At 43.7% G+C, this 25617-nt stretch overlaps 1 protein-coding gene across 1 annotated transcript; it reads left to right on the top strand.

Moving 5' to 3' along the window:
* The first annotated feature begins 1641 nt into the window (after positions 1-1641).
* On the top strand, positions 1642-24289 carry prickle2b (prickle homolog 2b). The gene is made up of 8 exons (XM_053410728.1): positions 1642-2155; positions 8096-8279; positions 15545-15658; positions 17407-17544; positions 19709-19912; positions 20489-20675; positions 21681-22565; positions 22695-24289. The coding sequence occupies exons 2-8, from the start codon at positions 8148-8150 to the stop codon at positions 23675-23677; spliced, it is 2643 nt and encodes an 880-aa protein (XP_053266703.1). The 5' UTR covers positions 1642-2155; positions 8096-8147; the 3' UTR covers positions 23678-24289.
* The last annotated feature ends 1328 nt before the right edge of the window (positions 24290-25617 follow it).

The raw sequence follows: 25617 nt of genomic DNA, 5'->3' as shown, positions 1-25617 counted from the left end.
ATGTAGGGGACAGGCCATAAGTACAGCCTGAGCTGTAATGGATATACTTGAGTTTGTAAAGGAGAATGTGATTATATGTTTTTATATATCAGATTAAGATTTAGCCAGATTGGTTGCGTTTGAGAGGAGAATTCAGGGCAGAAGGATGGCTTTCTTTAAAAATAAAAGCAGAAGCGTTGGAGCTACAGCACCTGAAAGGAGAAAGGAGACTGCAGTGCTGTCCTCAAAAAAACGTTTGGGTCGTTAAGTCCATTTTCAGTGGCAGAAAAACTAATTTGTGTAGCTTTAAAACAATTATATTAATGCATCTTTTTACTTTCTGCATATCTTTTATTTTATCTACTTTTTGCCCAACAGGCAGCAATGGTGCAAATGGGCATAATATAGAGCAATCTCTCTTTAATTGCACTAACCCACTTCCATGCTATCCATCCTACAAATTGCCTTTTAAAATCTGTTGGACAAAAAGCAATCTTACCACTCACAGAGGGAATAAGAGAGGAGCGATCTCAGTGTGGAATTTGTAGCCAAGCGAGGGTTTCAGAGATGTAGAAGAACCAGAAGGTGACAATCTGTAAGGGCTGCTGTTGGTAATCGTTGAGCTAACGGACTCCACGTGTTGATCATGTCAGTAAATCAATCCCTTCCTCTAATTTCCTTGTTGTCTACTGGGTTTTAATCAGCAGCATTTGGTCAGTGGAAGATATAAAACTAGAGGAGAGACAGATGTAGCATCGTCTATTCTACTACTTTGAACTTAATTAGTGTTAATGTTATAACAAATAAATATAAGCGTAAATGACTGTAGTCTACTTGAGTTATTAAATCATGGACATTGCTGCCCTGGAGATTACATTTGTTTTTGATTTGGTGGCTTTTCATTGGTCTGTAATGCCTTTGTCCTTTCAGTAAGTGCGTTTCTTATGTTAAACAGCACTGTTGTGTTTACAGGGGTCCACCTCCCCATTTCCCCATGCAGGTCAGCAACCCTTTCTCCCCCCCCCCCCCCCTTCTCTCTCTTACTCACTTTCTTGCCAATGGCCAGTTGATTCAGGGAAGTGGTTTGATTCACATGCAAATTCTGCCAGAGCTCCAGTCATTCACACAGCTAATTACACCAGTGTTGAGATGCTGACTTCGTGACATCAGACCAGGATGTGTGTGCGTGTGTGCGTGCGCGTGTGTTTGTGTCAAGCCATCCAGGAAGAACTCAGAATAAGACAGGAAGTCAAGAACCTTGCCTTCAAACAAAAGGTTTAAATACATATCCACTGTATCGAAGTGAACAGAGGCATGTAAGGTCAGAAGATAAATAACAATCTAGATGTTTTGGGTTGGTTGTGTATATGCCTACTATACAAAATCGCTAGTCAAAATTATTTATAGTTATTTTACAGTAACAATAGTATATAATAGATATAATGTAAAAAAATATCATTATATTTCTTAGCTGGTTGAGCTTTTTCCCTTAACAACAAACATATTTTCAGTTGAAGGATATGACAGTTTATTTGTCATTTGGTATATGTATATATATATATATATATATATATATATATGTACGGACTTGCTTTATTTTGAAAGTCCCAACCGGAAGAGGCCGTGTTATTTTTCTGACTTGAAAATGAAAGCGCAGATCGTCGGTGGGTCGGTCAGCAGCGAGCTGAGCCGCGAGAGGAGCAGCTCCAGTGCGCAGCGCCTTTACGCACAGAAAGTCCACACGGATCCTCAGACTCAGAGTTTAGCGCAGCCACGTACGGAAGGTTTCTCGTTTATTCCCTGGGATTGAAAACATTTCCGTGGACTCTTGTTTGGACCTGCGGGGACCTGTTTTTACGCACTTTCTTAAATCGGCTCTCCCTCTAAGTTCTGCTCCTCGTTTGCAGAAGTGCTGAGTGTGTTTGCGGAGGACAGGGGGTCGACAGAAGGCTTTTGAACCGGAGGGGATACATGTAGCAGAGGGGTGCCGACACACACCGAGGGTGAGAGGCTGGGAGCGGAGCGTGGGGGGGATTCCGTGCTGAATGCTGTGGTGTTACGTGAGGACTTGGGTGACAACATTCTGAGATGAGGAAGACGTATCATAAAACTTGCTCCACCGCAACCAGCACCGAGGTCCGGGCTGTGGCTCCAGCCCCCCGCAGTCTGTAGGAAGGTAAGCAGCACGGTATATGCTCGTTGAGGATGTGGGTTCGGAGCTGTTTTCTTTGCGAGACGCACGGTCACCGCCGGGCGCTTTAAATGCGTAATGCGCGTAATGGCAATGTGTCACAATGAAGTCGTGTTTGGTTCTGACTTTAACCGCTTTCTCTTTGTTACGGAGGCGAAAACTAGTGTCATCTGCACTCTTTAAAGTCCTTGACCTTAAAAGGTCTGTTCTGCTAACTTCGTTATTGGCTGAAATGACCAGGTTCCTCACGGACTACTCGGCGGTACACCGATGGGAATTCGAGAGTTGCCGTACTTGCACTGTAGCTTTTCCTCTACGGACGTGTTCTCACTGTTTTCTACCCCCCACCCCACCCCACCCCCTGTAGCGTGAATGCTCCGGCTACCACTGTGCGCCTGCCAGCCACAACGTCTTTGTGGTGCGGCCTCTGTGCCATATGGACTGTAGACATCCTTGTGAATGAACAGATATAGGAGAATGGCCTCCGTGAAAAATATTTAAAATGTTTATTATATCCCGTGCCCTCTAAATCAACTTGTGTCAGGTTGTTTCTGCGTAAATTGTGATTATTTACATCATCACAGTTCATGAAAAAGCTCTAATTGTTTCCTGTAATTTACTGTTTTGGAAACATGTGGGATAATCGCATCGCCATGGCAGTTGTCTTACGGAGACCATTAAAAGACTCCATTCAGAGCGATTGACCCGTTAAGATGGCTACTTTTTTTTGGCAGTGTACGGGGTCACCGGATTAGCACATGAATGTACACAGAGAGAGAGAGAGAGCGGGGAGGGGGTTGAAATGAATAATGTAGCTGCAGGATCACTGGTCTGAGAGCAGCCCAAACAGTAACTGAGCTGACAGGAGCCAGACCGACATTATTTCTGACGTCCACAACTGCCTCTGGAAACATGTCAGAGCCTCACTGGTTGCGGCATTTTCCCACTGACACATTAAAAGGAAAGTCAACGTAATATTCTGCAAAGTTCCTGGCAGATTGGTTGAGATATTTTCTCCCACAACGTATCATAAGTCAATCACCAAATGTTTGATACATCTGCACTGGGTGTGTGAGAATGGTTTTAAAGTCTGTACTGAGGTGGTCCTGGAAGCATGGCTCTCCCATGACTCCCCCTCTCTGTGTCCAAAGCAGTGTCACTTTATGGAACAAGTCAGCAGTGAATGAATAAGTAATGTGATCCAGTCTCAAGTATAGTTGGGCTGGAGCTGAAAGCGTTCCAGTCTGATGTTACAAAAATATCTCTTTCTCCCCTTTGCTCTCTCCTTACCACTCTACACAAAATCCTGTCAGCCACTGTTTACTCCTTAAAAAGACAAGAGAGAACGGAAGTGATGTTGCCCACGTTATACATTAAAAAGGTGTGTGACTATTTATTTAGACTTTTGAGTAAAACAGTTTGTGTCCTCTGCAGTTGGTGAAACTACTGAAACTACTGAAATTCCCACCTTAGTTAGGGGTTAGTCCCTGTTCTATTAGCATTTGGCTTATTCTGGCAGAAGGAATTGATCATATTTGACATTGTCTTTTTCCCCTTTCGCTGAACATTTTTATTTCAACCAAGTTCAGATAGTGATCAGCATTTAACCTATGTCTGGTCTTCTGTGCACAATTAAATTCCAGCAATTCACTTGAGACTCTCACATGAGACGGATGAACACAAATGTAGAACCAGCAAAGACCAAGCTATTCTGACTTTTGCTCCTTAATGTTGCTCAAACTCCAGAAACACTATTTCTTATGTTTTCACTCAATAGCACACCTATCATTACATCCCTTAATGACGTCGTAAGGTTTATTTGAAGAAAGAAAGAAAAAACACATCCTGAGCCAGGAAAGACATCATAACAGTTTCACAAGCAGAGTAGGACTCCTTGTGTACTTAAAATCTTGCGCGGGTTAAGCTTGATATTTTTGCTCGCTGCTGTTGTCATTTTCACCGGCCGTGCACCTTTCGACTTTTTTTAATTCCTAGCAGCGTAACCTATCATTTTGGAGAAAACTGTATCGAGTAATTGCGCCTCAAGTGCAAGAACGAAAGGCGTTGTGTGGATGTAACAGTTGGCATAGGCTTGATTAATCTGTCAGGCATATCCAAACTGTTAGAACAACATTACAACATTCTTGAAATTTGTTGTCAGTTACAATTGTGCATATACGTCACTGCCCTTTACAGTAAAAGCTCCACTGTCCGGTTGAGGCTAGTGGACAGGAGGCTAGTTGGAAAGAGAGCATGACTTTGGTTCACTGTAATTTGTTATGTCAGCTGGATGCAGGTTGAATCTTTGTTTGCAGGATTTTGCATCTGCTTTTTTACTAATTTGTCAATCCTGATTCTGAACCCCTCCAGTCATTAGCTATGATTAAGTCCAAATGGCTCTGACGTCAACCCGACTTTGTATATTGCTGTATAAATAATTCATGAAAGTGGGGACAATAGCTTCAAACCACTAAGTGGAAATGTCATATGAACCAAACAAAAGGCTGTTAAATAGAAGCGTCTGTCCCAGTCCCCTACACGTCTTCCATAGAGCACAAAGGGAGGAAAAGAGGGGGAAATAATCCAAGATGTGGCTGCAGTGTGCACCCAGCTGATCTCTCCTCTGCTCTCTCCTCGCTTGACAACCAACCTCAGCCTTTCTGCAGAGCTGCCATTGCAAGATGGGATTTTAATCTGACCATCTAGACTAGTGATGCCATGGAAAGGCTGCAGTGGTTTTGAGAGCTTCTCAGGAATGAGAGTGGAATGAGACTTCTGCTTCAAACTCGGCAAGGCCGTACTTTCTGAAATTGCTTCTGGAAACAGTTAAGTCAGATGACTCTTTAAAGTTTGTGTTGAACAGTCTCTTAATTCTAACCCTAGCCCTGAGGATAGAACCATATTGCTGTGAAGCCCATTTGCTTGTAGGCTGGTAAATCCATTCTAAAAGCAAAGGATTGAAGCAGGGTTGTACATCTAACAGAGTACCCTATCAGGTCCTAGTTATGCAAGGAAACAACCCCCGTTGCCAGTGTTACAAAGCTAATCTAGAAGACTGTGACGATAATTAACCTGAAATGGTGAATCATTGTCCACTGACATCATGGTCTCCGGGATCACTAACCAACAGCATACCCCCCAGGGCTTAAACAAACTTCACAAATGATTCGTCAGCATTTATATCTCCCAGGGGAAGAAGTGCCTGTCTCATCTGAATAAAGAACCAGCATTTTAACCTCCCGCTATTTACCCCTGAGTCGTTTATGAGGCGTCGGTGATGTACTTGACTTGTATGACCAAAGTTCCCAAATCTTCCCTAATTGAAATGGTGTAGGTTACAAGGGGAAGTCAGGGGATTTAGTTACAGAGAAGGGGAAATCCAAGGCATGTGCATGAACCTTGTTGTAAATCATCAGGATAGACGAGGAGGGAAGGAGCAGCGGGCCCCTGTGGGCTTACCGTATCTTTGCCAGCACCGATGTAGAGAGATCAGGATGTTTGCGAGGTGAATCACTCGAGGAAGGTCATCATCACACATCTGGTCCGACAGTGTGGGTCGGAAAGGTGCATTGCTTCAAAGGTCGCAAGCTGACTTTACCTCCAAGTTTAACTCTGGGTAGACTGTAGCAAGAAGATTGTGGAGCTGGGATGTTGTGATGTGTCCTGTCAGAAGGAATGCAGTGTGAAATGCTTTCCTTCAGATCTGTTCTGCTCCTTCTGGCTATTTGTATGCTCGTATCTCCAAGTGTCTCTCCCCATCCTAAGGCAGAGATAACTTATAATCAGCTGGCAGGATGTCAGAAGAATAGTCCTCATGGGTTTTCTGTCTACATGTTCAGTGCCTTTGTCTTGCTCTTTCTACCATTATCCTTGAGTTTGTGTGTCCTTGTAGATGCATGCATTTTTAGTGCTAGTCAATTGACTAATCTGCCTTAAATCTGTGAAGGTAGGGAAGCTGTGTTGCCCCTGGCTAGAGTATCAAGCTGGATAAAAGGGATTTTCCAAACAACCTTTTGCCAGTCTGCTTGCTTGACAGCTACTTGATGAGTTCATCTGCCTGAGCTGCATCACTCCTCTATTTATCATAAGCTTCACTCGTCGTGGCAGAGATATCTCAACCCTCTGTGCGTTTTGCTAATGTTTATGGAGTCATTTCCTGAAGTCGTCCACCATGACAGCAGAATTTACAGAGGTCTGGCTTTTCTGCTCAGGGCGGTGTGGAAAGCTGGAGCAGACAGTAAAAGGTTGTAAAGTCTCCTGGTGCGGGGAAAGGATTCTCAAGTGGTGACAGAAAATTTGTCAGACTTTAGACTTATAGATTTGTGAGTTTTCCTTGTCAAGATTGCTCATGTAACCAGTTGCGGCACGTCAGTGAGGTTTGAATAGACAACTCGAAAGTGGTTTTCAAGTCTTTCCAATGTCTGTTCTGTCATCATAATCCATCAGTGCTGAGCCAAATAGAATAAGGTGCTTTGTTAACCAAGACTCAACCCTTGGTCAAGAAGTGCTACTCTAAGCAACATACAAAGAGAGACCCGTCCGGCTCTCCGCACAGTGCTGTCTGTGCTTCAAGCACTTTAAACAAACAGATCTGATGCCAGTCGGGTTGTCAGGCTGTCAAACAGTGTCCTTAGTGTCCTTAAGCTCCTCCGCACAGGGCTGTCTGTCAGACAGGCAGGCGTCCGTCTGGGAAGCTAATGGGATTGTCTCCCTTGTTTGGCCGCCTGAGGGGCAGCAAGGGTTAGTGGGATGTGACATTCTGACCACCCAGAGTTTCTTCATAATGCAGTGGCTTAGACTTGTCAAGGACACAGGAATTTATATGAATGCAACGTCTGCTCCCTTTGGATCAGAGCAGAGACCAAGTGACGGTGGCCTATATTTTAGTTTGAATCCATGCACTCAGGTGTTTAACCAAATCCTGTTCTACTTTTTCTGAGATGTTTCACAGGTTCGGTTTTATTCTCGTAATCATTGACTGTTAATCCCAAAAATGTTGCACGCCAACACTCGAGAGCAGTTGTTCGAGTCTTTCATATATGATAACTCTTCTCATTACTCTCTGGACACAACTGGAAATGAAAGAGCAGGTAGGAGGAGTATCGTTGTCAATCACCCAGGCTTCCTTCACTGTGGAAACTCACACATGAACACTTTCCATCTTGAAGCTGGGTGGGTCCGTTTGACTAATGAGTGTGGAGCACTGTCCTGGCTAAGCATCTGTTAGTGTTCCTCGCCAGCCTTGTTCATAGGAAAGTGTGTGTATTGGTGTGTTTGTACAGTACTGCTTTCCATCACTGTCATTGGTTCAATATTCTGCTAATTTCCATCACCTGTTTGTGATTATACCTTCATACTTGATGCCCAAGAGGATTGTTGAGCCTTGCAGTTGTGGCACTGACATTTTAGTGTGAGAGCTGCAGCAGGAAGCCTTGACCTTTCAACATGCTTTATGGGTAGAGGGTCTGCGAACATGCACACGCCTTATGTGCTTTTGTAAAAAAGTCAACGGTGGTTCGCAGAACTTTAAAGGAGTTGCATGACAGATGTTCATTTTGTTCTCGGCTATTTGGGTTATGTATTTATTTATTTGATTAATGGCAAGTTTGAGTCGCCCAAACAGTTTCTACATTATGACATCTTTTTTTTATGGTAAAACCCTATTGCCCGAGATGCAGTTCTATTTACAAAGTGATTTATTAAACTTGTTTTCAATCTAATGATTGTGTATTCTGAATTATTGTGAGTTCAAGGCACAAAAGTTACTTACAAACCACAAATCACACTTTTATTGAGACGGTCGAATAACTACTGCTTCGGTACGTAATTGGAGACTCTTGTTCCATGAAATCTGTGCTTGTTAAAAAGAAGTGCAGTCCACACACAACTTTGGCCTAACAGATGTTTTGTCTTTTTCCTCTGTAGGAAGATCTGTGTGCACTGTAAGTGTCGTCGTGAGGAGCATGCAGTACCAGCCATGCCTGTAGAGATGGAGAAGACGGTCACCAAGCTGATGTACGACTTCCAGAGGAACTCTACCTCAGACGACGACTCTGGCTGTGCCCTGGAGGAGTATGCCTGGGTACCGCCCGGACTCAAACCTGAACAGGTACCAGCATGGTGTACTTACTGCAATTTTAGGCCATGTTGTTTACACCAGACAGGACCTGGACCAATGACGCCTTTCTGTTAAACTGAAGGTTTTCTACGCAGTTCTGTCAGCACTGAATCACAAATGATTGTGGAGACTACACAGTGGCCAGATCCCAAAATCGTTTCTGAACATGCAGGAAGTGTCAAAGTGTCAAAAGTTGTCATCCACACCATAACACTTGACAGTCCAAACACAACTTAATAGAAATGAAGGCATGTAGGCATTTCATCCTATATCTTAGTGCTGTTCTGAGAAAGGCTCTGATCCTATTTATAATATTGTTGTGTTTTTCTGAAGCAGGTGTTGAGAACAGGCATGCGCTGCATGTCAGGTCTCTTAAAAGAGATCAAATGACAATGAAAGTCCAGGAATCTATAACAGCTACATATTTTAAATTAACATACAAAGATCAGCACTACAAAACATTATGGTGGTTGAAGGGCCAGACGGAGAGAGGATGGAAGGATTCCAGGGATAAGCAGACAGGTTTCAGTTATAAAATTAAATTCATTTAATTAAATTCCAGGACAGTATAAACCTACTAAAACTTCCAGGCACCAAACTGCGTGTAGTGTTCTATATTTTTTAACCCTTCATTTAGAGCTCAACCTCACTATATGATATTTCACGATTTATGCAGTCTGGGCTTTCTGCAGAATAATGGTTAACAAGGATTATAAAGCTCCCGCAGTCAAATTAATCTCCATTTCATTCTGCCTGCAAACATGTTTACAGTAGGTTTCATTGCTCTCACAAAGGCTCAGCTAAGCACGCATTAAATGCCCCCACGCTTGTTGAAGAAAATCCCCTCTACAATGCTCATGTGGGAGGGTTTCCAGCTTTATGGGTTAATAGACACATTTATGGGGGCTGGTTTCATTTTGGTGGTGTGTTAAAAGCAATGAATTGGTCAATACGCGGTGTTGGCACAGCCCCCTGTTTTCACCTCGGAGGACTAAGCGCAGCTATTTTTCATCCCCCCCCAGGGTTACACGTCTGACCCCGGAGTAAATTAGGTTCTCATCCAGGGGTGATATGACCTTTGGAACAGTTAGGTCATAATGGAAACTGAGCTTTGCTGTACTGTAGCGGCACAATGCTGCACAAATATGAATATAATTGTATTTTGATAATAACAATAAGACCTGGTGGAAAAATTGTGCCATTTAAGAGCATTACAGGAAATCTGTCCACAGCTATAACAATTTCTAGTTTCTCAACCTGATATGCAAGTCATTCAAGCTGTGAAAACCTGCTGTGTGACTCATAACAGAGGAGTGCACCTGATGTGCAGCTTTTCAAAGCCCTGATTTCCTGTGCATGCAGTAATAAAAGAGCGAGAATTGAGAGAGATGGAAAACACAGAGCGAATCTCCAGGATTCTTAACAGTGGGTTTAAATTTCCCCTTAGGGAGCCGGTGCCTTGGACAAGCCCTATTCAGCCATCTGTGGTGTAAAGTCACCGCTCAGTAACGGGAGATTTCTGAGCAGAATTGAGGTATTCAGTCAGAGATATCTGAGGATTATGGGGGATAACTCTGCACTTAGTTGGGACCGGTCAACTCTCCAGCGTGAGTTGTATTTCTGTCAACAGTGGCTGAATACATGAATCTTTATCACCAAACAAAGCCATTACAGAGTGTGATGGCAATGTTATTGAGCTGCAGTATGGAGGAGCCTGCCAGTATTCTCTCTCTCACTGTCTCCTCTCACCCTCGTCCCTCCATCCATCTCAATATAAAATCTTGCATGTTGCCAAGTTACAGCTTGTTAAGTCCAAGAATGTTACTCAGCAGTGGCACGTTACTGTTTTTTGTAATTCACATAGCAATAGATTAGGTTCAGTCAAATGTGCAGACTCGTGGATCTGATTTTAATTTGCAGTTGAACATGAAGTATGCGTTTTCAGACTGCTCACATGTGGGATATTTAAATAGTAATCCGGTGTGTTGTGCAAACTAGAGCTATTTCCAGACTCTGTGATAGAACCTGAGTCCGGATGTGAATAAATTAACTTTCAGAAGACAAAGGATGTCAAAAAAGGACATGAGGCTAGATTGTGGTGTTCAAGAATGGACATCAGGACAATTAGACCCCCTTTATTCAATGATAATGAAAACTGGCAGCTTCTGACCTGGCCATATTACAACCTGCCGCTTTGAATGAGAGATAAATGATGAGGCTATCCTATGAGATTTGTTCAGTGCATTGATTGTTTTAGGCCCAATTCATACCTGCTATTTTCTGGGATGATCCAATACTAGGACGACAGTAAGTTCTGTTCATGGCTGGCCTTCTGAAGTTGTTTTAACCAGCAGGAGGGACCAGTGCACCTCCCTCGGGTCTAGTCTGCTGGAAATTGACATGGGCAACTATACTTGATTGTTTTAATACTCATTTTTCTGCCTCTGGCTCCTTATTCTCTCGGTCTTCTTCCACGATTGCTATGCCTGCCCTTAATATTGCGTCTTCTGCCCCAGATGTTGGAAACATGTCTCAAGGCCTTATCCCTGCTGGTCAACCTTCCTTTGTTTTTAGGTTGTTTTCAGTGGAAGAGGTCCATAGAGCTCTTTGCTCTCTTGATATCAGTAAATCTGCAGGTCCAGATCACTTGGAACCATATTTCTTAAAGTTAGCAGCTGATTTTATTGCCAAACCGCTCCAATATCTTTTTAACCTCACTATCACCACAAATTGTATTCCTGAAATTTGGAAAGTCGCTTACGTCCTTCCCCTTTTGAAAGGAGGGGACCCTACTTGCTTGAATAATTATCGACCCATCTCCAAGTTGTCCATCCTGTCAAAGGTCCTTGAAGGTCTAGTAAACAATCAGTTGAAAGATTTTCTCCATACTAACAACATTCTCTCCCCATACCAATCCGGCTTTAGGAAACAACACAGCACAACTACAGCCTCACTCAAACTCACTAATGATATAATAGACTGGCTGGATCAAAAGAAAGTGTGCACAGCTCTCTTTGTTGACCTTTCTAAGGCCTTTGACACAGTGGATCATTCCATTCTGAAGCAACGCCTGCTTGATATAGGTTTATCTGAGCAGGCTGTTGGCTGGTTTAATAATTATCTGTCTAATAGAAAACAATGTGTTTGTTTTGAAGGCAGCTCATCCACACTGCTAAATGTCTCTACTGGTGTGCCACAGGGCTCAGTTCTTGGCCCGATTCTGTTTGTTATTTATGTAAATACATTGGGCAGTAACGTCCCAAATGCCAAATTTCATTTTTATGCTGATGACACAGTTATATACTGTTGTGGCACCACTCTTGCCGAAGCCCTTGGCAACTTACAAATTGCTTTTAACCTTGTGGAAAATCAGCTCATTGAACTTAGACTTGTCTTGAATGCCGCCAAAACCAAACTGATGATATTTTCCAATGGCAGAAAAGTGCCTGTGTCTCCACCCAGCATTTTGTCATTGCAAGGGTATGAAATTGAACTTGTGAACTGTTACAAGTATCTCGGCATTTTAATTGATGATCGACTTTCTTTTAAACCACATGTAGAAAATCTGGTAAAAATATTAAGAGTGAAACTGGGATTCTTCTTCCGTCACAAATCTTGTTTTTCTTTTTTTACCAGAAAAAAGTTGATTGCTACCACTTTCCTCCCTGTACTTGATTACAGTGATCTCTTATATATGAATGCCCCAGCAAACTGTCTGCGTTCTCTAGACACTGTATATCATGGTGCCTTAAGGTTTGTCACTGGTTGTAAAGCCCTCACTCACCGCTGCATCTTATATGCTCGAGTTGAGTGGCCATCTCTGGCAGCACGCCGCCTTATACATTGGCATATTTTTATTTATAAAGCTATCTTGGGTCTGCTCCCCCACTACTTATGTAAGTACATCTTTAAATCCCAGAGCAATTACTGCTTACGTTCAAATGAGCTTTATTTATTAATTATGCCCAAAGTACACACTGAATTTGGTAAGCACTGTTTTAAGTTCGCTGCACCTGCTGCTTGGAATGTACTGCAAAAAACCCTAAAGTTAAAGGAGCTCATAAACCTTGACACTTTGAAGACTCGTGTGAGAGAAATTGGAGCGGCTTCATACCACACTTGTTCTTGTTTTGGTGGGAATCCGGAGCTTTAGTCCTGTTGCCTTATCTTAAGGGAACAGGGAACTTATCTTGTTTGATCTGTGTTATGTGATTTGTGTGTGTCTTGTGACTGTTTGACATTTTGTATGCTGCTGTCTTGGCCAGGCTTCCCTTGCAAAAGAGGTCATTGTATCTCAACGGGACCGACCTGGTTAAATAAAGGCAAATAAAATAAAATAATAAAAAATTAAGAGAAGAGGCAGAAAATTACACCAATTAAAGCTGTGTCTCAATTCAGGGGCCTTCTTCTTCAAAGGCTGCGTTTAAAGACAGATTACTCACTGCAGTGCGACTAGGCTGTTTCATTTCATAGGTTCTTCCAAATGGAGCCGATTAATGCGTACTGACTCCTCAGAAACAAAGGCTCCAACAAGTGGATCCTTCCCAGGCCAACCTATCCCAGGATTTATTGCTCTTCTTTGACAAACTGTTACAAAGGGACCGACAAAGAGACTAAAGCGTTCAATGCTTAACTCTTTTAAATGATAGTGAAATGGAAGATTTGGTTCTTAAACGGATGCTGCTCCTGAACTGGGACACAGCAGACTGGATCTATTCTGGGTCATATTCAAGGCAAACAAAATCTCTGAGGATGTTTGACATACTTACGTAATCTATCTCTATCTGCTCATCGTTGACGAAGCCAGTTTATGTGATTTGAAAACCATTTGAATTAGTAAGTTCTTCCTCGTGCTTGAAGGTTGTACGTTTTAACATGGAGTACTTCAGTTTGGCAGATTTCATTCTGACGAACATACCGAAATTAGAATGTGGCCATCGTTGGTCCAAACCAACTCAGAATATGATAAACGATCAGATCTCAGTGCTTCGCCTTTCACTGGTGATCAGATCATCTGAAATGTTAATGCTAAATGAGGAGATCTCTTGAAAGAAAATAAATAAGTCATCCCTTTGTAAATTTTGATATTTATTTTTCCCGGAAGATCAGGCCTGCTTATTTACTCACTATTTTTCTCTTGCCACCAATGGTTAACAACTGTCACCAGGCTAACAAGCTAAGTTGTGGATGCTGGTTAACATTTCACCAGCTAAACAAGCTGCAATGAGCAATCCTCGTTGTAATTGTGTCAACCGAGCTACGATCTTTTTCACTTTCAAAACGTAAAAGATTTGATCCCAAATCTGAGCTGCTGTGCTGGGCCAAACTCCAGCATCTCACTAAAGCAGAAGAGAACAGGACAAAGACTGAAAAGACTACTCTGTTAGCTGTGAAAAGACCATCGTTCCCACCATGTTTGACTGTTTCTGCCAGTGTTTTCTCAACAGTATAGTGTCTATGTCCACTAACCACTGGAAAGCGGCTTGTTGAGGGAATGTCCGTCCCAGTGCCTGGTGGTATCTTTACCTCTGGCTATCTGGCCATTAACAGCAATCGAAACCATCTGTGGGAAACCATTGCTCTTGTCACTCAGTTGCAAAATCCTACCATTCGCCTTCGCCTTTAAAACACTGCTTTCAGTACAGTTCCAAATTCTGCCCTGTCTTTAGCTGTCTGCTTTCGATTACAGTTATTATCACAAGCTGCTCCTCCTGGCTCTTGCTGCAACTGTGTGTCCATTGTGTGTGTGCGTGTGTCTGTGTGTGTGTGTGTGTGTGTTATCTGTCTTTAGATCTTTTCCCCCGGGGCGATGAGCCTTTCACCTCCAGATTGTAACCCTGTTGTTGTTGAAAGCATGTTTCGTAATTTATCATTAGCTGTGTGTGTTTGCACGTGTCTGTGTGTGCATATCTGGTAGCATGTGCATGTGTTTCTCCATAAGTGCATAAAGGTGTTCTGGGATTTATCAATCCTTGACCAAAGTCAGTCTCCTTTTCATGAACTATCCTGAGACACTCCAGACCTCCTGGCGTCCTGAGGTGTGCTGCAGGACACGAGGTCCTCGTCCCTCGTCAACACTGGTGAAAACCGACCAAAGCAGAGCAGGAGGCTATACTAAGAACAACTCCTCTTAGTTCATCCCAACAATAAAATATCGAATAAGGCTTCTTTATCCACTCTGCCTTTGATACAGAGGAGAGTTTTAGAAACCAGTCGGCTCTTAGTTTTGGTAATTGGCGCTGATCCTTGGTTTATCCAAGTTAATTTGTTTGTGTGTGACAAATCCTATGTTATTGCCAAGGACAAAGCTGGTGGCTTCTGCTTAGTAGATCCAATCAGGAGACAGACAGGTGATTAAAACAGGTCTTGACCTAGTCAGCAGGTATAGATCATGTTGTCTCTTTGTGAGTCTTCACTCTGCTGTATTGTGTGTCCCTCAAATAATCAAATTGTCATGTTTCTTAAGTACACACTTTGTTCACCCATCTAACACTTTCGTTCTGTCTCGTATTACCTCTCCACACCTCCTCTCCTCCACCTCTTCTTCTCTCTGTATTTGACCTCTGTTATCAATTCTCCCTTGAAACCCTGTGGCTTTCGTGGTTTGCACCCCCCCCCCCCCCACACACACACACTCACATTCATATATGACTGCCTGACCTCTGATACACCCCGGCCCCCTGTTACAGTGTAATAAAAAAGACTGCAATAAATAACCCTGAGATTCATTGTCTGCCGCTGTAATGCAAAGAATGTCCCAGTGATTTGGAATGACCAGATTAGCATTAATCTTGCTGTATGCACGTGCACTGCATACATGCATAGGTGCTACTCACATATTTGTGTGTGCACGTATACATGGGGGGGGGGCTGCATATTTGAGATCAGTAACATATTCCCATGTCAGTGTGCAGAGATGGGGCGGTGTGGTTCCATTAAGTTTCGATTGGTGGGCCATAAATCAGTGATTCGTGTGTGTCTGTGTGTGTGTGTGTGGGGGGGGGGGGGGGGGCAAATAATATCAAACATTTGCAGGTCCCAGCTTCTCCTATTGATGACCTAACAGCTCCTTATATTGTGTCATTGAATAGACAAAATCGATAAATGAAAAACAATAAATCAAGAGTTAAATCAATAATGAAATGAATCACTGGCTGTTCTCAAGTGTATTTTTGTTTAGTCATCCAGTCTATGTGTTGTATTTAGGTTATTGTTCTTCATCTCCTACCCTCTCTGTGCCTCTGTCTCCTCCTCAGGTCCATCAGTACTACAGCTCCCTGCCCGAGGACAAGGTGCCCTATGTGAACAGCCCAGGAGAGAAATACCGCATCAAACAGCTGCTCCATCAGCTCCCGCCCCACGACAATGAGGTGAGTCCAAAACAACCAGCCCTCCCCCACCACCACCTTCATCCATCCATCTTTATCCACCAATCAATCCCCTCCCTTTCCTCTCCTCCTTCGGGGCAAAGCAGAGATAAGAGGGGGCAACGGGATGAGACAGACCCAGGAAAAATGGAGTCTGTCCTCTTAATGAGTGGGAATGAGATAGTGTGGGTCGTGTGTGTGCGTGTGTGTTTAGCTACCTCTTTAATTATTTTTCATCAATAAGTCATCACAGTTAATCTGGGCATATAAGTATGAAACCAGTGGCTAACAATAAGATGGAATAACCATTAAATTCTATTTCATTATTCTGTCTAAAATCAGGTTCATGTTACCCAGTTTCTGTTTGGGAGATGGGGTTATTGAGTCGTGTGGTGAATTAAAAACTAAACAATTGCTGCAATCTCTCCCATGCTTGATGCCATTTTGTGTCTGTTTTTGCACGAGTGTAGCTTGCACGCTAGCCAACAATGTAGGAAGACTCTTAATCCTTAAACTCTGATTGGTGGATAACTGTCAACGGGCACTGCACCAAGCCTATTTGTGTCCGTAAACAAATTTGAGATGGCGGCTGTGATTTGTGTTAGCATGGAACAAGGCCGCCTCTGCACTGCATTGTGCTTTGAAATTAATAAATATTATTTTCCAGTAAATCTTGAGGATAGATCCCTCCACGACTTCTAATTTCTGGTGCACAAACATGGCTGAAGATCTCTCTTTCTTGGAATGAAAAAGGATAGAACTAATGAAATTGAATAATCACTTCCAGCATGTTCCTCCTCCGTCCTAAACCCAGTGGGGAAAACATTGAGCTGAGACAGCATATTTCCACTTGTGATGGAAACACAAAGAGGGGGAGACTCTTTAAGACTTAAAACTTAAGAAATGCCAATGGCTGCCTCTCATAGGTCTTTTTCATATAACACATTTTGACATGTCACAGTAGGAAAAGCACAGGTGTAAATAACAAAGATCTAGGAGAAGGGTGTTCTGAGTGTTCAACGCTGCCGAGGCGCTCACCACATCAAAGTAATGTTTCTCATTAATTATCTAGACTGTTTCATTATAAACCAATTTGTTTTATACTTCTCAAAGTAGAATACTGTATGAGAACTCTAACATTGGTGCATTGTAAAGCGGTTTGCAGTTCTATTTCCTGCATGCTCATTGACTCTATCGTCCAAAAAGTTGTTACCGTCAATGCAGACAGTCATTTTTTGAGCTGCATGTTTGTGCAAGTGGCATTCAACGCAATCCTTTCTTATATGAGAACCTGTCTTTCACCCTGTTGTCTGTGTACCTTAAACTGTTGTGCATCAGATCAGCATGTGTGCACGTGTGAGTGCATTGCCGCTATCGTTATCCACCCATTCCCTTCATTCGAAATTGAAATTTGAGTGATTTTGATGTAATCCTGCTGAATAACAAGCAACATAGATTAAGACATAAACTCCTTGTCTGAGGTGGTAATGTGGAAATCCATTTACTGCTTCATTGTCAGAGTCCTGGTGTCGTGCCAGCTGACTCAGTGTACCACTATTATGACTCACAGGGATGCTTGAATCAAACAGAACCATTGTAAAAGTCATTTTTAACATCTCTGCTTGTTCAGCCATGACAGACCTCTATGTCTGCTGTGGATATGCAACATATTTGCCACAAAACCAACGTTTGACAATACATAACAGATCAAACTTGACACATGTATGTTTATGTGACGTGTTTGTGTGCAGCTACGCTACTGCAACAGCCTGGACGACGAGGAGAAGCGAGAGCTGAAGCTCTTCAGTAACCAGCGTAAACGGGAGAACCTGGGCCGTGGCAATGTGCGTCCGTTCCCCGTGACGATGACCGGGGCGATCTGCGAACAGGTAACCACACAAAAATGTCTGATACATAACTTTTACATCATGTCCGTGTAGCAGTGAAATCTATGACAAGATCAGAGATGCTGTGAAAGCAAACAATCATTTTCACATCTAAATGTCATTTTTTGCGCTGCCTCCTGACACACGAGTGAGTGAAATGTGACCGGAGCAAAGGTGGCTCATGAGGATCGAATGTAAGCGATAGATGGTGCCAGAGATTTACTGGACGGTCGGCTGACATATCAAGTCTTTGTTATGATGTACGCGAGGTGCTTGAGGATGACATATGAAGGACAGGGACACAACAGTTGTCTCCTTTTTATAACAATGCAGCGACCTTGTCAAATATATCCTCAAAAGTGTTGCACAAGAATGCTGAGGTGTCGCATGTGTGTGTATGTTGTGTACTATGACGCGTCTCATTCCACAAAACAGCTGTCACACTCAGACATTCACAGTATTTGCCTCTGAGATGAAGTTACAGTTCCAGCTGAAGATTTATCACAGTGGTACCAAGCGTGCCATCAGATATTAAATGTGTTTACTTCCTGTGCTCTTGTAGTGGCCTTATGGGAACGTCAGAGTGCAATGAAGTGTTCTTTTAACAACAAACTAGCACACTTCTTCATCCGCTCGACATTTGTTACAGAGTGCATAACAGGCTTTAGCAAAGTAGAGCTTCACTCTGTGGTGCTGCTGCCCCGGGTGGATAGGTGCTTTACAGCTTGTGCTTTCTCATTCACTCGGCAGACAAACACACACACACGCACGCACACACACACACACACTTTATGTGAGGGAACAGATTGTTGGGAGAGTGTGTATTGATTGAATTCCCCCACCCCCCTTTGGCCTCCTTGCAGCAGCAGGCTTTGTGCCAGTTAGATAACCTGATTGTAACTCCCCCCCCCCAGTCTCCCTCTTCCTGTCCCCCCCTCTAAATCTGCTTTGCCTACCTGATCCCTCACCCCTGTCTCGTTAGCACTCCCCATTGTTTATAGCGCCAGCCTCTCTACCTCTTCAACTCCATGCCGACCCGGCTCTCCCTATTATCCTCCCGTAGGCAGCATCTCTCCATTTTCATTCCTCCCCTTTGCCCCATCCTTCAACATTCTCCGAGAGCCACTTAATTTCCTCTCCCTGCCCGTGCCCTAGCAGAAACAGCGCATGCATACAAACTCAAAACACTCGTGCTCTGTTTTAGTCCAGGTTTCATGCAAAATGTTTGTAAAGACATTGACGCACTAGTCTGCCAAGCTGCATCAGTATCAGCATTGACGTTGACCCTGATAAGGATCCTGCGAAAGGAATTTTCTTTGGAAAAGGTGCATCTTCAGAGAAAAATCTCCTTTAGAGTTTAAACGATTAGTTGATCAATTTGTCACGAGAAAATGCTCCTGATTCAGCCTATCAGTGAAGACGGGATGTGTTGCTTTTGAGTCTCATGTGACAGTAAACTGAAGCGTTGAGCTGTTGATAAGATAAAACAAGATATCTGCAGACGATATCAGCCTTCAGGAAATTGTCACAGGTATTTTTCCCTGTGCTGTGACATTTAAAAGATCAAACGATCACTCATTTTAAAACATAACTAAACTAAGAATGAGTTATTACCTTGACTGTGGGTGTAGATAAAACTTCAAACCAATAGAATATCACATGTTTAAGACCACGCTATAGTGACTTTTGTCTTCCTTACTGATGTTTCGTTCACTGTGTTATATCCCAACAACCTGAAAATAATTACTTTACATTACGTGTCAACATGGTGCCTCGTCTCCTCATTCTTCAGGGATGCTCAACAGGTGCACGCTCAGAAAAAGTATCCAGGATTTGTTTGCTTACAAACAAACAAACAAACTAACAAACAAATACCAAAGTATCATCCCACTGGCTGATGTTTATATGAAAAAGTACATAATCACAACTGCACAAGCCTCCCATTTTTTAAAGTGGTTAACAGTGTCATGTAACATTATCGCTTTCATTGCTCAACAGTGTGTTAGAAAACAAAATAAATGGGTGGTTATTATATTGCTACTTGGTATTGTCACTTCCCAAACTTGGCAAAGAAACAGTGGGATACAAATAGTGATAAATACCGATAGATAGTACGTACTTGCAACCTGTTTCTCTAAACATTCTTCTTCCTCTGTCTGTTTTTTAGTGCGGGGGCCAGATAAACGGAGGCGACATTGCTGTGTTTGCGTCTCGGGCGGGTCACAGCGTGTGTTGGCACCCCGCCTGCTTTGTGTGCAGCATGTGCAATGAGCTCCTGGTGGACCTCATCTACTTTCACCAGGACGGGAAGATCTACTGCGGCCGGCACCATGCCGAGAGGCTGAAGCCGCGCTGCACCGCCTGCGATGAGGTAGATGCCCGTCTCTCATACACACACAAACACACACACATGTCTGTATATGGAGGTTCATCTGTTAGCAGATACACTTGTCACCCTTATATATTCATTTGTAAACATTGTGCACATATATGCAAATGTATATGCCTTATATAAACCAAACTGCTGTGAGATAATGCTCACATGTTTCCCAACCAAGGTTGTCACAGTTTAACACATGCAAGTTTTTTTTAAACTCTAATGGGGTCAGCTCTCAATATCTTGATCTCCAAACCATTAACACAGCCTTACTCCCTCCGTAAATGGGGACAAGGACACTTTTAGTACTTCAAAATGCACCCCGGTAATACATCAGCAGCGTAATTACAACTAAATGCACCACCTTGTCCCCGCACACATTAGCCTCCTACACAAGTCAGTGAAAAATAGGATTATCTGAGGAGATGAAAGTAGTGTGGGTGGAGGAGGGCGAGAGGGCGAACCCAGGCTTTGTGCTGTCATTCAACACACGGGGATAACCCAATTGAGGTTTATACCTCCGAGGACCCGTGATAAACGATACTCTGTGTCTTATCTCTCCTTTCTTAGATCATCTTTGCGGATGAGTGCACGGAGGCAGAGGGGCGTCACTGGCACATGAAGCACTTCTGCTGCTTTGAGTGTGAGACGGTGCTGGGGGGGCAGCGCTACATCATGAAGGAGGGACGGCCCTACTGCTGCTCCTGCTTTGAGTCCCTCTACGCAGAGTACTGCGACTCCTGCGGGGAACATATTGGTATGCTACAGAAGCGCCCGGCATCTATCACTGTTCACATAAACTTCATTAATCACCTGTGGGTCATTGAAAGGAGCCCTTACAAAAAACATTGTAATATGCTACGATGGAGACATGGAAAAATAAAGTGGACAAGAGAGTGACCTCATTTATTTTAGCAACTAACACAGAAGAGAAAGTTACGACCTTAAGCACTGTTTATCACAGAATGATGTCATCCATTGCCAGAGACCTCAGCTTACAGAGCACACATATTTATACAATATACCATACAGTGTGGAAACCTGACTAGGGTAAAGGCCGACCATAGTGATAACTTTTTATCCCAATGATCACAGATTTATACAACAAAAAATAAACAAACCAAAATCTTAAGAACTGCAGTGTTAGAGGCAAAGCCACAGGGGCAAGAAACTGGGGGATTTTTCAGCAGGAAACCTTTATATTAGCAGCTCTTGGCCCAATGCCACCTCCTGTTAAGAACTATGTGTGTGTATATATCGGTGCATATGCGTGCTTCCCCTGAAAGGATGCCCAGGTGTGATTTTGGCACATACCTCTCAACAAATTTGCTCTGTAATTATTTGTCAGACAGGATACGGGAAAAAACGTATTTGGCCAAAAAGCACAACTGATTATAAATTGAAACCATCAGAAAACTTGCTCAAACCAGATGGCAGCCATTAGCAAATAGCTGGTTTTCTTTCCCTCTGAGACAACTTGAAACGTAGTCGAAATGCGATGTGTTTATATACTGCTGGGCAAGCTCTGTAATGAGTTTGCCCCCAAGTCTTGTGTTCATGCACAGTCATGTATTACAGCCTTTGGCTCCATATTCTCACTTAACAAGCACCTTTTAATATGCTACTATTATCACATGTAGAGACATTTTAAATGAACGAAAGAAAAGTTATTTGGTTTTTTGTCGTTTTGTTTCCTAATTGTCTACCAAAATCGGCTGTTTTATCTAAACCCTGTGGATTCCTGTGTTTGTCTTTGTTGCAGGAATTGATCAAGGCCAGATGACGTACGATGGGCAGCACTGGCACGCCATCGAAGGCTGCTTCTGCTGTGCCCGCTGTAAACGCTCCCTGCTTGGTCGGCCCTTCCTGCCCAAGCAGGGCCAAATCTTCTGCTCGCGCTCCTGCAGTCTCGGGGAGGAACCTAACGGCTCGGACTCCTCAGACTCTGCCTTCCAGAGCGCTCGCTCCACCAGAGAGTCCAGACGTAGCTCCAAAATGGGGAAGAGTGGAGGAGGTGGTGTGCAGACGGAGAGGTTTTCCGGTGAGGTGGACCCACTTTCTTTACAAATGGATCTTCTGAGTCTCTCCAGCCAAACGCCTAGCTTGACTCGCGAGCCGCCGGCCTGGCAGAACCAGGAGCGAGCAGGTGACGGATATAATTATGAATACCAATCAAACCCGACGGCCAGCCCCACCCCTCTCCAGCTTCTCAGCCAGTGCAATGTCAGGACTTCCTATACCCCCGCCTGCTCCGGACAGAATAATCAACAGCAGGATCACAGGATCAAGGACAATGCAGCTTTAAAGAGACCCCCCATCTCGGCCTTGAAGGGCCACTCTCTGAATGAGGCGTGGTTCCAGCAGCCAGCTCCAGAGGAGTACTATCCCCCCAAACCGAGGATGCAAAAGAGTTTCACTGAGGTGTCCCATTGCTCTCAGCAGCACAACGGCTTCTCCCCCGACAAGCGCTCCATCAGTTTGCATGGCTTTCAGAGGGACAGGGACAGAGACCTAGGGCCTCCAGCAGCAGCCCAGGTGGCAAGAAGCAGGAACCCCATCAATGCACTTAACTTCCCAGAGCAACTGACCCCTCTCGAGCAGACCCCAAGAGGATCCATGGAGTCGCTGGCTTTCTCCAACGGAGCAGGTGGGTGTCATAGTCATTAGGCTTCTGTGTAGTATCAAACCTGTTGTTGTTGAATATTAAGATATTTTCTCTAACAATGGTGGGATAACAATCAAAGTTAACTTTTTGTTCGTTGCTGTTGTTCTTCAGGAAACTCAGCAGACGGAGCAGGAAGGCGTCAGGAGCACCTCTCTCGTTTCTCCATGCCAGACCTGAGCAAAGACTCTGGAATGAACGTGTCAGAGAAAAGCAACATGGGCACCCTCAACTCCTCAGGGCAGTTTCGTAGCTCTGACTCCATCCACAGCCTCACCGCCAGTCAGCCCTACATGGAAATGGATCCCCATAGGTCCTCCCAATACAAAATGCAGTACAGTGACCCTCCTGGCATGGGTAGGGGTATGAGCATGACTCAATTACCGCCTGGCTTCACCTTCCAGGAGGAAGATAGGGTAAGTTTGGTGAGCAGTGCCAATGCTGCCCGTCTGCCACCCATCAGTGAACGTATGGTGGGTGGCGTTGGTGTTGGAGGTGGGGGAGGAGGTGGTGGTAGGGGAGCAAGTGTCCGGATAAATGCCCCAGAAGAAACTCCCCAGAGGCGAAGGCATCACCACCACCGCTCCCGCAGATCCCGTCGCTCTCGCTCAGAGAACGCTCTCAACTTGGTGGCAGAAAGAAGAACAAGACCCCAAGAGAGACCACAGTTGTGTGTCCGAGAGGATTATGATCGTTTCCCTCCACCGAGGAGCGCCAGGGACCAGTTTGGAATCGGAAGAGGCAGAGGAGGAGGAGGAAGCGGAGGGGACAGATATCAAGCTCCATTCTTTAGGCAGTGCCCAAGGACCACGTCAGACCTGACCCTGCAGAACCCTGGAGCCAACCGACGCACTGGCTTGAACCAATACTCCTGGGATGATTATGACGACGATTGGTGCTCCACCTGCTCCTCATCCTCCGAATCAGAGGATGAAGGTTATTTTCTGGGCGAGCCGATCCCCAGACCCATCCAGCTGCGCTACCTCAGCAACCAGGAGCTTGTGCACAAGTACAACCCAGGGACGGGAGGACCCAACCGCACTGGGCAATTATACACCCACAAACGCAGGAAAAGCAAAAACTGCATCATCTCCTAACATCCTCCTAACAATGACTCTTCCTCCAGCTGGTGAACACTAACATCTTCCATCTGGAACAAGGAGAAATCTAAACTCGCAGTCCATTTATTAAGTGTTGTTGAGTGTTGAATATTATGTAATTGAGAGTCAGTGATGAATTACAGTGGAAAAGCAACAGTGTTTGCATGTTTGTTCATTTAATGTCTCTCCTGAGTATTACGGCTGTTAGAGTCACATGTGCAGTTCCATCAAATCACAAAGTTAAAAGCTGATGTGCAATCTTTGATGTCAACAGCAAGCGAGTGTGCAAGCTAGTCGGTTCGGTACAGTTGAGCTTTTTTCATGCAATGTGATTTGGATTTAGGATAAACTGTACTATTGTATTCAGTTCATAGTGTGTACATAGAGAAAAATAATTAATAATTTCACTTTAAGTTAAGGAAGTCCATGTAAATATGGTTGTAAATGAGGCCTCACATATTTTTATATTTTGTATGGATAGAATCATGTATGTATTAAATATCTATAATGTAGAGATAGAAAATGTCAACAACAAACGTATGCATGTTTTATTTGGCTGACCTGGTCCTTCATTTGGAATAAAGGAGTATTTCTGTGATTTCTTTTGAATTGATTGACGATTGGTGTTTCTCTCCAACACGTTGTCTTCTCCATCTGCTTAAGGCATAAATACATCACACTGTAGAGTAGAGGTTGATGAGTCACCCTCCACTGACATGTTAATACTGTACATGTAATTAGGCTGTATTATGGGTGCAGTCACATTCAGACACACTGAGCTCCATTGTCCTGGAAACAGATGCAACTTCAGCTCTTGTTTATTGCATCAGCCTATTCATGTTGGAAAGTGCTGACAATGGTCTAGGGATTAATGAAATCTGGTGATGCTTTGTTCATTATCAGCCACGCACACATACACACACACAGGGCCGGCCCTGGCAATGTTAGAGCCTTAAGCGTGATCCCCCCCCAACACACACACAAATTTACAGACGTGGCTCTGAGGATGGCTCTGTTATGCTGCTTTCCGACAATAACTGAACTCTAAACATTCTCCTGAAATTATCCGGAGGGGCTGTATGAGAGAACGCAAATGTCTCCGTCAATTTCTCCGCACATTCTCCAAAACAGTTTCCTGCCAGTTTCTGGTGAAACATCCAGAGAGGCCAGTGAGAGTATCCATGATGTTTCTAAAGCGAAAACAAAAAGAATACAAATATCTCAGGATAAAAAGGATGTGCCATACATTTAGAAGACGAAGATGTATACTGCGAGAGAACTGAGAGCTCTTGCCATTAAGGGCTAATGACAGTGTCGTTTTGCTGTAAACAAAAACACTTTGCTTTTCACAGCCTAATTCAAACGTTGCGTCCTGCACCTGCACTCTAACCAGACGTTTCCCTCGCCTAAATGTTCCAGACTTTTTCCTGTTGTTTTGAATGTGTCTGCTTCATATTTGACAGACAAACTCTGGAAAATGTCCCGATCAAATTGTCTGGTTATTTTCTATCCAAAAAACAGCTTTGGTCTGGGTTCGCTACTTCCAGACTGTAATAACACATTAACTTGTGGATGGATTGCTACGACATTCAGCAGAGACATTTTTGTCACCCTCAGAAAAACGATCCCCTGACTTCTTGTTTTTCACCACCATTAAGTCTTAATTTAAATATGTGCAATAGTTTGCTTCATAACTTAATAAAATAACAGTAACTTTAAGGCTGACGTTAGCATTTATCTGCCTGCCTACACGCTAGCTCTTAGCATGGCTGAGCCCTGTTAATCGTAACGAATATTTGCATTCACTGTATAACAGGTTGTATCTGCAAGTGTTAAACAGTGTCATATTGTAAATTGGATTGCCTCCGACGTCCATGTGGTCAAGGGATTATCCACACTAGCCCCCATAATCCACACATATGTTTGGAGCAAGGTGT

Source organism: Pleuronectes platessa, chromosome 2, assembly GCF_947347685.1.
Source record: "Pleuronectes platessa chromosome 2, fPlePla1.1, whole genome shotgun sequence".
Classification (NCBI taxonomy): domain Eukaryota; kingdom Metazoa; phylum Chordata; class Actinopteri; order Pleuronectiformes; family Pleuronectidae; genus Pleuronectes; species Pleuronectes platessa.
Note: the sequence above shows the minus strand (reverse complement) of the source record. Positions and strands in the feature narration are given on the sequence as shown.

What these genes read in the sequence shown, in the direction of transcription:
- prickle2b (XM_053410728.1), top strand. Translation starts at nt 8,148, where the DNA reads ATGCCTGTAGAGATGGAGAAGACGGTCACCAAGCTGATGTACGACTTC. An exon ending in CCGGGGCGATCTGCGAACAG is followed by an intron (nt 17,545 to 19,708) that starts GTAACCACACAA and finishes TCTGTTTTTTAG; the next exon opens with TGCGGGGGCCAGATAAACGG. An exon ending in GGCTTTCTCCAACGGAGCAG is followed by an intron (nt 22,566 to 22,694) that starts GTGGGTGTCATA and finishes GTTGTTCTTCAG; the next exon opens with GAAACTCAGCAGACGGAGCA.